Source organism: Aspergillus eucalypticola, assembly GCF_003184535.1.
Source record: "Aspergillus eucalypticola CBS 122712 chromosome Unknown BO83scaffold_27, whole genome shotgun sequence".
Classification (NCBI taxonomy): Eukaryota; Fungi; Ascomycota; class Eurotiomycetes; order Eurotiales; family Aspergillaceae; genus Aspergillus; species Aspergillus eucalypticola.
In genome coordinates, this window is record NW_020290301.1 from 354,760 (window position 1) to 366,511 (window position 11,752).

The 11,752-nt window shown below is 51.6% G+C and overlaps 4 protein-coding genes across 4 annotated transcripts; 2 read left to right on the plus strand and 2 right to left on the minus strand.

The window, feature by feature from the left end:
- Positions 1-454: 454 nt before the first annotated feature.
- Positions 455-1,448, minus strand: BO83DRAFT_120696 (uncharacterized protein). The gene has a single exon (XM_025526019.1). The coding sequence runs from the start codon at positions 1,255-1,257 to the stop codon at positions 706-708; it is 552 nt and encodes a 183-aa protein (XP_025384567.1). The 5' UTR covers positions 1,258-1,448; the 3' UTR covers positions 455-705.
- BO83DRAFT_381446 (uncharacterized protein) lies at positions 934-2,346 on the plus strand. Its single transcript, XM_025531989.1, has 3 exons — positions 934-1,539; positions 1,746-1,904; positions 1,964-2,346. The coding sequence occupies exons 1-3, from the start codon at positions 1,409-1,411 to the stop codon at positions 2,004-2,006; spliced, it is 333 nt and encodes a 110-aa protein (XP_025384568.1). The 5' UTR covers positions 934-1,408; the 3' UTR covers positions 2,007-2,346.
- Positions 2,347-4,424: 2,078 nt separating this feature from the next.
- On the plus strand, positions 4,425-9,309 carry BO83DRAFT_440324 (ABC multidrug transporter). The gene is made up of 2 exons (XM_025536248.1): positions 4,425-6,255; positions 6,312-9,309. Exons 1-2 carry the CDS (start codon positions 4,516-4,518, stop codon positions 8,832-8,834), a joined length of 4,263 nt encoding a protein of 1,420 aa, XP_025384569.1. The 5' UTR covers positions 4,425-4,515; the 3' UTR covers positions 8,835-9,309.
- Positions 9,310-10,563: 1,254 nt separating this feature from the next.
- Positions 10,564-11,396, minus strand: BO83DRAFT_120735 (uncharacterized protein). The gene has a single exon (XM_025526020.1). The coding sequence runs from the start codon at positions 11,295-11,297 to the stop codon at positions 10,836-10,838; it is 462 nt and encodes a 153-aa protein (XP_025384570.1). The 5' UTR covers positions 11,298-11,396; the 3' UTR covers positions 10,564-10,835.
- Between the last annotated feature and the right edge of the window lie 356 nt (positions 11,397-11,752).

Here is an 11,752-nt window from a genome sequence, read left to right on the forward strand (position 1 = left end):
CCCTCTACTATGCCTGCTACAGTACGGCCTAGTCTCGGCAGTGGCCCGCCCGAGGATCCCCCGGTAGTAGCCGCCCGCCGTCATCTTAATTCAAAGCTCGCCTTCAAGGCAATGTTGAAGGCAAAATGTGACGCTGTCAATGTACGTATCCAGCGATACAATGGTGGATTAGCAGTTGAGTTTGCCAGCAACCAATCTAGGTAACTTGGGTATTCTCCTGATACGCTGTAGCAGAGAAAGCAAAACACGAGCACTCTTCGGATGACCTTCCCTTGGTATCGCAATTCTGGAACTTTTCTTGCTCATGGACTGGCGGGCAGGAGTTTAGAACCCGCTCTTCCAAAACCATGTGGCTGTCTGGTGGACGGACGCGAAAGCAAAATGACGTCGATTGTCACATTCCCATCAACCAAGCTTGAGATATGAGAAGAAGCTGGAGGAGCGCTCTTCGGGTGTTTTTGGACGTGTAACTAGGAATCTGAAGCTGGGTGAGGTATTTAGTACCATTGCGTTGGTGGTATGCAGTATTACCACCGAGGCCTTTTTGGCAGGGTAGGACAGATAGCTGGGATGTTGCAGACTCGCATACTACCTTCGTATACGTTCCGTGCCAGCAGCCAGAACATTGGCCCAAGCTGGCTGTTCTGGTGCAGCGGGAAATGCCTGCCAGCGACCGGCAATCATTTGTCGTGGCAATGTGGACTGTCATTGGCCGGAGCAGAGGTGTCCTGGCAGAGTTGCAGCAGAGCAGGAGTGACACAGCTCAACCATAGGTCCGTCTTCGCAAAGATTGGCATGTCCATCCCCGCAGATGATATCATAACACATGGTTGGTAAACAGAGCACCACCAATCCCGCCCGTGGCGGTAATAAACTGTGGGAGGGAAATGGGAAAGGAAGGAAGTGTCCATCCATCCCTTGCGTCGCCCGGGCCTTTCTCTTCCTGTCCAATGATGCAAAGCAATGACCATCACTTGTCTGGCGCGGGGCCGTCAAGGCCGGGGGATGAGAAGGATGCCGATCCGGGGATTCGTCGATCGTGGCGGTGGCGGACGACACTGGTCCGTTGTTGTATGGAATATGGAAGATTGGTCTCAGGGCAAACAATTTGGTTCGCCTGAAAATGGGAAGCTGAGTTGCTGCATTGATGAGAACTTTGGTTTCAGCATCGCCGGATTGAGAGGGCAGCCGAGTCACATGACATTCACGGGACAATCCAGTCGTTGTATATAACCAGCCAGTCGCCCAATCGTTCATGGCTCGTTCATCTCATCGTATAACAATACTGCTCAAATAGACATCTTATATCTCGCATTTCGATTCTACCGCAACGGTCACTCATTTCAACGACACCCCTGCTTTGCATCAGTTCGAAGAGATACCCATCAATCTATACTATACCGTCATCATGTCGCCTCTCAGCCAAATGTCGCGTCCACTTGTCCGCAGTTCCAGCAACGTGCGATCATTCTCAATTGCCATCCCAGCTCGACGCGAAGGACAAGTGATCAATCCCAAGCCTCGTGGATATCTGGCCGAGTAAGTGTGAACCTGACTGCTATCCAAGTACCTCCTGTATTGGTTGTGTTCCCCTTTCGGAGACTGCCGCCGGGGGGCAACCACTGCCGGGCCCTGTTGCAATGACGTCATGGACTGTTTCGGAGCACTGTGATCCACTTCTCCCTCTTCAAACATCACTGCGACCACCAGTAACACCCGAAGCTAACCGTCACATTCACGTGCAGCAAAGAGCCAATCACCCGCCGGGAAGCCACCAGCGAGCGATACTTTGTCAAGACCCAGCAGCCAACGCAGACGCAACCTGAACAAACCGAGACATACCAGATGGTGCGGCAGAAGATGCTTGAGCACCGTCGTCATCTAGACGAGTTGGACCAATATCTGTGAGTTATACTGCTGGTCGGAACACAAATGAGCTTTTCACTGACTGGTTCTGTTGCAGCCAAATTCTCGGTAGAAAGCAAGGCCCCACGAGTTATTACTAGATGACTTGAAAACTGTTTCATCGGCCTTTCGTCCTTTTTTTTTTTTATTTTCGCTTTTGATGGAACCTTGATGGTTCCCGTTCCCTACTTTCGCAAACACCCAACGGTCACGATAAGTTGGTCTCCTAGTGAAGTCAACTGCTATCGAACCACCCCATACGAAAACCCCTGCCGGATTGTCAAGCAGGATCTTATGATAATGACAGTAGGGGGATTGCGATATGGAGGAGATTGAACTAGACGGAACTGGATTTGCATGTATATAAATATTACTACTGGTAGTATGTGGTTAGTGGTCAACGGACCAAGGTTATGGTGTGAATGAGACATGTCATTATTATCCCTTATTCAAAAGCTACACACAAAAAGCAATCTAAGTGAGTAAGTAGTACGTAGTTTGTATGAATCAGAATAAGCCTTCTATATTGAATGAAATTATTACACCTTAAATCTGAAGCCGGTCGGCGTCGTACAAATTTCACTTACTACTAGGGGAACTGATGAGCACGGTCGGGGTCCACTCATTGAATGGCAGGTACAGAGTACCAAGCACAACTCCAACATGTGACAATCATAGGTATCTTCACAAGATCTACATATAGCAAAGATACCAGATTCAGGCCAACTTCCATCTGCCCGCTTACAAAGTGTGGACTTTAGTGCGTTCGGAATAAGATACTATAGAAACTCCGTACCGTTCATCCCAGTAAGCTGAGGCAGCTAAGGCAACCAACCAAGTAGAACATTGTTTCGCGATTGAGATAACACCGCTTACCCATGTTCATCATACCTTTCATAGGTTTTATCCTGCGCCGCGCACGAATGACTACTGATTGTCGAGTGACTAGCTGTCTAAGGTTCAGTTTGCGACCGTAGTAAACAGTCACATAAGGCTGATCGGGCTCGGAAGCGGCCCGGTCGGTAGGCTGGACAGGAGAGGGACAGCAGGGACAGGCCAGGACAGGGACATCACACCCACCCTCTCTGCTGCAGGCTGCAGGGCGCAACCACCACCCAAACGGGTATAGATCCACCCCTGAGGTAGAGAAACTGTGGCCGGAGATAAGAAACTGAAGCAAAATCCCGAGGAAGATCGGCATTTCGGCAACTTGTATGAGCGAGGCTCGGACTAATATTATAAATGCACAAATCTCGAACAATGAGTTAGTGGCTGCCTTTGGTGGCGTTCCTCGTGTCAACTTGATGATCCATGATTGACCGCTCGGTATACTATCTTGAGGATGGGGCGATTGTGTCATTGCAAGGATTCGGTATGTTTATCTGATGGGATTACTGATATGGTAATCAATTGATTGCCGAGACAAGGTATCTGGTGATTGCTAGGTAGGGTGAAGTACACAGCATGTATGGCTGCTGGGAGGCTGCATGTGAATACGGCCGGTGAGATTTTAGAGCGAGGTGATTTACAGCTCACTCACTCCCACGCACTCTGCACTTCAGGCAGACCGGGATCGATGTTCCGAAAACTATCACCCGGGTTTGTGTTAGAAGACAACACGTAGAATTGTAAATCTTGTTCAAGAGGTGATTCAAGGATGAATGTTTTGGGGATATTGAAAATGCATGTACTTGCTGTCTATTGTCATCTTTAGTCCCACAGCACATCGTCGACCCTGAAGGTCCAAGCTCCAAGCTTGCAAGTTGCAAGACGATGAGACACGTTCCATGCCCAATGTTCTGGAACACGACAATGGATTGCAGGCGCCACTAGGATCCGTGAGACGAGAGAGCTCCAAAGGCCGAAACGGCAGGGGGTCGTGGTTAGGAGAGCCGCACAATTCCGCTGAGTCAGCAGAGAGATCCAAGGGCAAGCGTGACTGTAGGCATCGCACCAATAGGCACACTTCTTCCAACATTCAATCCGCTGACTCAGAGGAAAAAGAGAGACAGAATTCCGTCGAGGGGAGATTCGGCTGTTTGATAGCGCCGTCCTGACAACTGTCAAGCCTGATTGGTCACAGAGATTGACAGAGAGCCACTCACGGCCCTGAATTATTCCAAAAGACCCACTAGGATTGACGAAAGAGGAAAAATCAGCGGAAGTGGCCCGCGCCACGATAGATTGGGAAAAATAAAAAAAGTAAACAGATTCTGCTTGCAGAAGCCACGGAACCGATCCATCCCCGGCCCCATAGTGGCAGGCTGCAAACTATCTCTCACATTCCACTAGTCCAAAATAATCGCCTTTTCTTACGTGCCTCTGTACCTGGACGGCCTGATGTCTCGGAATCCTCCTGACTCAGCGGAGCTTTTCACACACCCGAATTGTCCGGTGGATCTCGGAAATGGCCTGGATCCCGATTCCCTGAGGGAAGTTTTTTGGAGGGCCCCCACTGACTCCCCAGCTGCATGGTAGGGGCTGTGGGAGTATATGAGCTTCTCGCTCCCCCAGAATGCCCCCGGTCGACATGACCATCCCTACTCCCGATCGACAGGGTGACCCTTGACTTTCACAGTATCGTCAAGTCATCCTTTTTTGAACCTCACCATGGCTGAGGATCAGGAGAAAGTCCCCTACACCCTCGGGGTTCCCGAAGGCAAGGACGATACCGACAGCACCGCTACCGTCCTCGATGACGATCCCACCGTCACTCCTCGCAACCCCGGTGCCAGTCGTGCCGATGGCTGGGCTATGATGTCCCAGGTCAAGCAGCAAAATGAGCGGGACATGCAATCCGGCTTCAAACGCAAGGAACTCGGTGTCACCTGGAAGAACCTCTCCGTCGAAGTCGTCAGCGCCGAGGCCGCCGTCAACGAGAATTTCCTGTCGCAGTTCAACATCCCTCAGCACATCAAGGAGTCCAAGAACAAGCCGCCGTTGCGTTCCATTCTCTCCAACAGCCATGGCTGTGTTAAGCCCGGAGAGATGCTTTTGGTTTTGGGTCGGCCCGGCTCCGGTTGCACCACCCTCTTGAAGATGCTGTCCAATCGACGCCTCGGTTACAAGTCGATTGAAGGTGATGTTCACTATGGATCCTTGACATCTGACGAGGCAGCCCAGTACCGCGGCCAAATTGTCATGAACACCGAGGAGGAGATTTTCTTCCCCACCTTGACCGTGGGCCAGACTATGGATTTTGCGACTCGTCTTAAGGTTCCCTTCAACCTGCCTAACGGTGTCGAGTCCTCCGAAGCCTACCGCCAGGAAGCCAAGAACTTCCTTCTCGAATCCATGGGCATCTCGCATACGAACGATACCAAGGTGGGCAATGAATATGTGCGTGGTGTCTCGGGTGGTGAGCGTAAGCGTGTCTCCATTATCGAGTGTCTTGCGACTCGTGGTTCCGTTTTCTGCTGGGATAACAGCACGCGTGGTTTGGATGCCAGCACGGCCCTCGAATGGGCCAAGGCTGTTCGTGCCATGACAGATGTGTTGGGTCTGTCTTCTATTGTCACCCTTTACCAGGCCGGAAACGGTATCTACGACCTGTTCGACAAGGTGCTCGTGTTGGATGAAGGCAAGGAAATCTACTACGGCCCCATGACTCAGGCGCGTCCCTTCATGGAGGATCTGGGCTTTGTTTGTCGCGAGGGTTCCAACGTCGCGGATTACCTTACCGGTGTCACGGTCCCCACTGAACGCATTATCAGACCAGGCTACGAAAACCGCTTCCCTCGTAACGCGGACATGATTCTCGCTGAATACCAGAAGTCGCCTATCTATACGCAAATGACCTCTGAATACGATTATCCCGACACCGATCTGGCACGCCAGCGCACTGCCGAATTCAAGGAATCCGTCGCCCAAGAGAAGAATAAGAAACTTCCCAAGACAAGTCCCTTGACAGTTGACTTCATTGACCAGGTCAAGACCTGCATTATCCGCCAGTACCAAATCATCTGGGGTGACAAGGCCACCTTCTTCATCAAGCAGATCTCTACCCTGGTTCAGGCGTTGATTGCTGGTTCACTGTTCTACAATGCCCCTAATAACTCGGGTGGTTTGTTTGTCAAGTCCGGTGCTCTGTTCTTCTCCCTGCTCTACAACAGTCTTCTGGCCATGTCCGAAGTCACCGACTCTTTCAGCGGTCGCCCGGTTCTGATCAAACACAAAGGCTTCGCATACTTCCACCCTGCCGCCTTTTGTATCGCTCAGATTACTGCCGATATCCCGGTCCTCTTGTTCCAAATCAGCATATTCTCTATCGTGGTTTACTTCATGGTTGGCCTCACCATGTCCGCCAGCGCTTTTTTTACCTACTGGATCCTTGTCTTCACTGCCACTATGGTGAGTAAACGTGAACATCCGCTTGTTGCCCGGATTTGTACTGACGTCTCGCATAGGCCATGACAGCGCTGTTCCGCGCGGTTGGCGCGCTTTTCAGCACGTTCGATGGCGCCTCCAAGGTCTCGGGTTTCCTCATCTCGGCTCTGATTATGTACACCGGTTATATGATTAAGAAGCCCCAGATGCACCCTTGGTTCGGCTGGATCTACTGGATCAACCCCATGGCCTACGGTTTCGACGCGCTGCTCTCCAACGAATTCCATGGAAAGATCATTCCTTGTGTGGGAACCAACCTCATTCCCAGTGGAGAGGGCTACAGTGGAGACGGACATCAATCATGCGCTGGTGTTGGTGGTGCCATCCCCGGAAACACCTATGTCACTGGTGATCAGTACCTGGCTTCCCTGTCCTACAGCCATACCCATGTCTGGCGCAACTTTGGTATCCTCTGGGCTTGGTGGGCTCTCTTTGCTGCGGCCACCATCATCGCGACGTCCCGCTGGAAGTCTCCCGGTGAGAGCGGTTCCTCCCTTCTCATCCCACGCGAAAGGGTCGATGCCCATCGCCAGGTTGCCCGCCCCGACGAGGAATCCCAGGTCGACGAGAAAGCCAAGAAGCCCCATGGTGACAATTGCCAGAGTGAAAGCGACCTTGACAAGCAGCTTGTCAAAAACACCTCTGTTTTCACCTGGAAGGATCTCACCTACACGGTTAAGACCCCTAGTGGCGACCGCGTGCTCCTCGACAAGGTATACGGATGGGTGAAGCCTGGCATGCTGGGTGCCCTGATGGGTTCCTCCGGTGCTGGTAAAACCACTCTCCTGGATGTGTTGGCTCAGCGCAAGACTGAGGGTACCATTCATGGCTCCGTCCTCGTTGACGGTCGTCCTCTGCCCGTTTCCTTCCAGCGCTCTGCCGGTTACTGTGAACAACTTGATGTCCACGAGCCTTTTGCCACTGTCCGTGAGGCCTTGGAATTCTCCGCCCTGCTCCGCCAGCCTCGCCATGTGCCTGCTGAGGAGAAGCTCAAGTACGTTGATACCATCATTGAACTTCTTGAATTGCATGATATCGCCGATACCCTTATTGGTCGCGTCGGAAACGGACTGAGCGTTGAACAACGCAAGCGTGTCACCATCGGTGTCGAGTTGGTCTCGAAGCCCAGTATTCTCATCTTCCTGGACGAACCCACCTCCGGTCTTGATGGCCAGTCTGCTTACAACACTGTCCGTTTCCTGCGCAAGCTCGCCGACGTGGGCCAAGCTGTGCTCGTCACCATCCACCAGCCCTCTGCGCAACTCTTTGCTGAATTCGACACCCTACTCCTCCTCGCCAAGGGTGGAAAGATGGTCTACTTCGGTGACATTGGTGACAACGGCCAAACTGTCAAGGACTACTTTGCTCGCTACGGCGCCCCCTGTCCCGCAGAAACCAACCCGGCCGAGCACATGATTGACGTGGTCTCTGGCGCGCTCTCCCAGGGTCGCGACTGGCATCAAGTTTGGAAGGATTCCCCCGAGCACACCAACTCCCTCAAGGAACTCGACTCCATCGTTGACGACGCCGCCTCTAAGCCCCCTGGCACCGTCGACGACGGCAACGAATTCGCCATGCCCCTCTGGCAGCAAACCCTCATCGTGACCAAGCGCTCCTGTGTCGCCGTTTACCGTAACACCGACTACGTGAACAACAAGCTGGCCCTCCACGTCGGCTCGGCCCTCTTCAATGGCTTCTCCTTCTGGATGATTGGCAACCACGTCGGTGCTCTCCAACTCCGTCTCTTTACCATCTTCAACTTTATCTTCGTCGCCCCTGGTGTTATCAACCAACTGCAGCCCCTTTTCCTGGAACGCCGCGATATTTATGACGCCCGTGAAAAGAAATCGAAAATGTACTCCTGGGTCGCCTTCGTGTCTGGCCTTATTGTTTCCGAACTCCCCTACCTCTGCATCTGCGCTGTCCTCTACTTCGCCTGCTGGTACTACACCGTCGGCTTCCCTTCGGATAGCAACAAATCCGGTGCTGTCTTCTTCGTCATGCTGATGTACGAGTTCGTCTACACGGGTATCGGTCAATTCGTCTCCGCGTACGCCCCCAACGCCATCTTCGCCTCGCTCATCAACCCGGTCATCATCGGAACCCTCGCCTCCTTCTGCGGTGTCCTAGTCCCCTACACCCAGATCCAAGAATTCTGGCGCTACTGGATCTACTACCTCGACCCCTTCAACTACCTCATGGGCAGTCTCCTGGTCTTTACCACCTTTGACACACCTGTCCGCTGCAAGGAATCCGAATTCGCCATCTTCGATCCTCCCAACGGCTCGACCTGCGCCCAGTACCTCCAGGATTACATGATGGGCGCCGGCGCGCGCATGAACCTCATCAACCCGGATGCCACGGCTGACTGCCACGTCTGCGAGTACACGCGCGGAAGCGATTACCTGTATACCCTCAACCTGAAGGATTATTACTACGGGTGGAGAGATGCTGCGATCGTCGCTTTGTTCGCGATTAGTTCATATGCCTTGGTGTATGTCCTGATGAAGTTGAGGACCAAGGCGTCGAAGCAGGCTGAGTAGAGAGTTTCTTTCTCACCTCGCTTTTCCCTATTGGCATTCGGCCAGTCAAAGGATGGCTGGCCGACTATTATAGACGTACATATGCATACATACCCCTTTGCTTACTTACAACCCCCCGCCCAACTGTCTTGCATATAGACCGATACACCGTTTGTTCTATTCTTTTCTCCACTTATTTTTATTTTTCTTTCTACAGATCGTTCTTATTGTCTGTTACTTTAGGCAGCGTCTGTGTGAAGAATTTACACATTTGCACCCTTTCCTTTCTACTTCATTTCGTTCTGAAAATCAGACTCGCTCATATTTGTCTTGCACGCATTGTGGAGGAGATCTGATTCTATTCTTTTCACTAAAATATTGACTTTGATCTTGATCTCGACTTTGATTTTGCTCGATAGACGAATACGTGTCGATGTGTAACGCTACATGTGGATGAATGGTTATTGTTTAATAATAGATGAAATGGCTGTTAGCTAGGCTAGATCATGGAATTTTATTTCATTAAAAAGTCTGAAAACGAGTCAGTGTTTAAAAGTATTATTACATCCAATCTAACTGCCGCTGGTGAGCATATAGGAGCATATAGCATTTCAACTCTGATATATTCAACTAGTACTAACTGAAGAGTAAGCAAGTAACTAGTATATAGTTGACGGCGGATAATGAATGGCAGAGGCAGATACTTGATTCCGGGCGGTCGGGGAGGAATCCATCACATCAGCGGCGGGGACAGCAGTCATAGTCATGGGCGGGGCCGAGTGGAAGGAAAGGAAAGGAAAGGAAAGGAAAGTCAACGGCACTTTATGCAGCAGAACCAGCATCAACATTGCGCAGCGCAGAAAAAAATTACATCCGCGGGTGTTGCAATAAGAGCCGATAGAGCCGTCTTGGATTGCATGCTTGGGTACTACTACTACGTAAGAATCATCCGAGCCGGTACAGGGGATGGGATGGTTGAGTGGCTTGCATGAACTCAAAGGAGGCACTGCGTCATTGCGGGGAGCTTATTCTACAAGGATCATGCGATCGCGGATGTTAGGAAGGTGGTAGGTTTCTGATTGCTGCTGCTGCTGCTGCTATGGAGGCAAGGTTTCTCTTGTCCTCCGGGACATTGTGGCTCTTACTATGTACTACGGACGCTGACTGGGGGAGGGGTTATGCATGATTGGTACATCGCGATGGAGTACTTGAGCAAGGAGTCCTGCACTTTCCTAAGTCTTCATGGTCGGGATGTTGATATACCCTTCCAGGTTCCGATCAATCACTGGATCTTCCTGGATCTCCCCTGGGGTAGGATGCCATCGGAGGAGCCGTCCTCGCTGATGACATCGTACAACCAGTCATATGCGTCCAGCAATGACGGATTCCCAGACTCTGGTGCAGAAAAGAGAAGATGAGAGCGATAAAAGTTATAATATGGGCCGTCATAGTAGCCCGCTATTCCAGGACCAGGAGCAGAGTCCACGTCGCCTTCTACGAAGTTGTCGCGCTATCGGACCAGCTTGGGAGTCAGCTAGAAATGGGAGCAACCGGAACAATACCACATAGCCAATTGAGCCTTGTAGGATCTACCGGCAGGGTTGTCAGTCAATGCCGCCAATGACACCTGCAGAACGAAGAGCTCTCACCTTGACATTGGTGCCTCAGCCATGGAGACAGAGCAGTTTCAGAAACATGAGTCTGAGACGACTGGGGCAAGGAGACTGCAGGCTGCAATCGAGGCGAGGCAGTTCGACTCGGCCGTGGTTGTTGAAACTTTATCAAACATGGCGATCTGAAGCATTGGTAATGGTCAAGCCTGGTCCGGGAGATTCTCTGCAGTGACCGTTTCTCTTGGTGTCACCGGATCCGAGGCCTAGACACTGCTCGGATTCCTTCTATAAGCGATGCGGTCGTGGACAATGCACCGATCTCACGGACGGTGCATTGGAAGTGGCCGTGCAAACGATCCCGGTGGATACACAGCAGATAGTCGTACAAATGGGTCCGATCTATATCTATCTATCTTGTATCTATGATCGAGATAGATGGACCACCAGTTAGGAAATCAAGGCCGAGAAGCGAGCCATGCGCCATCTGGTGTACGTACACCAGGGCGCGATGGACGAAGCACGGGATCCAAGTATAGTAGCAGCAGTGACCCGGGAGATAAAACAGTCTGGAGCAGCCATGATGTTGCAATCGGGACCATCCAACACATCCATTTCGTCCGATTATTCCTTCCCCCTGACCCGACTCCACCGAGAGTCTGGAAACCTCGACCATTTCACGCCTTGGGCCGCCATGATTGGCGAGTTGCCACCACCACCACGCCATGGCTCCACCCCACAGACGCTGAGTGGTTGGCAGTGGATGGGGCCCAAACCAATGGCGGACCGGATAAAGTGAAAAAGTGAAATGGTTTGCAAATGGTGAAAACTTTCCTTTTAGTCGGCCCGGCGGGACTACTCTGTAGAAGGGCATTGGGTGGCCAGCCAAGGTTTTTTTCTTTCTCCTCTCAGGTACCACCACAACGTGTGAGTTGAGTAAGTAGGATCCAGTCTGGACCCATTGAATTGAAACAATCCCTCAGTTGGTCAATGGCTGTCACATAGAAGAACAGGTGAGGTGAATGTGACTGATTCAACTTGCCTTTGACTTCTCTGTAAGGAGAGAAAGACAGATGACGATGACCATCAGGGATCCTTGTATCAAGTCTGGAAGAAGGGGGATAAGGATAAGGAATAGTTCTGCAACATTGGCCGGTGAGCTGTCAGTTGGGTTTCATCGTGCAGCGCTGATCCTGCATTCAATTTCTCCGGCATCCAGCCCCGGCTTGTCTCGTCTCTGATCGCCAATCACGCCCATGTGCCATGAAGTCATGCTGCCGAGTCGTCCACATCCATCACGTCCTTGTCCCGGTTTTCTAGCTTAAAACC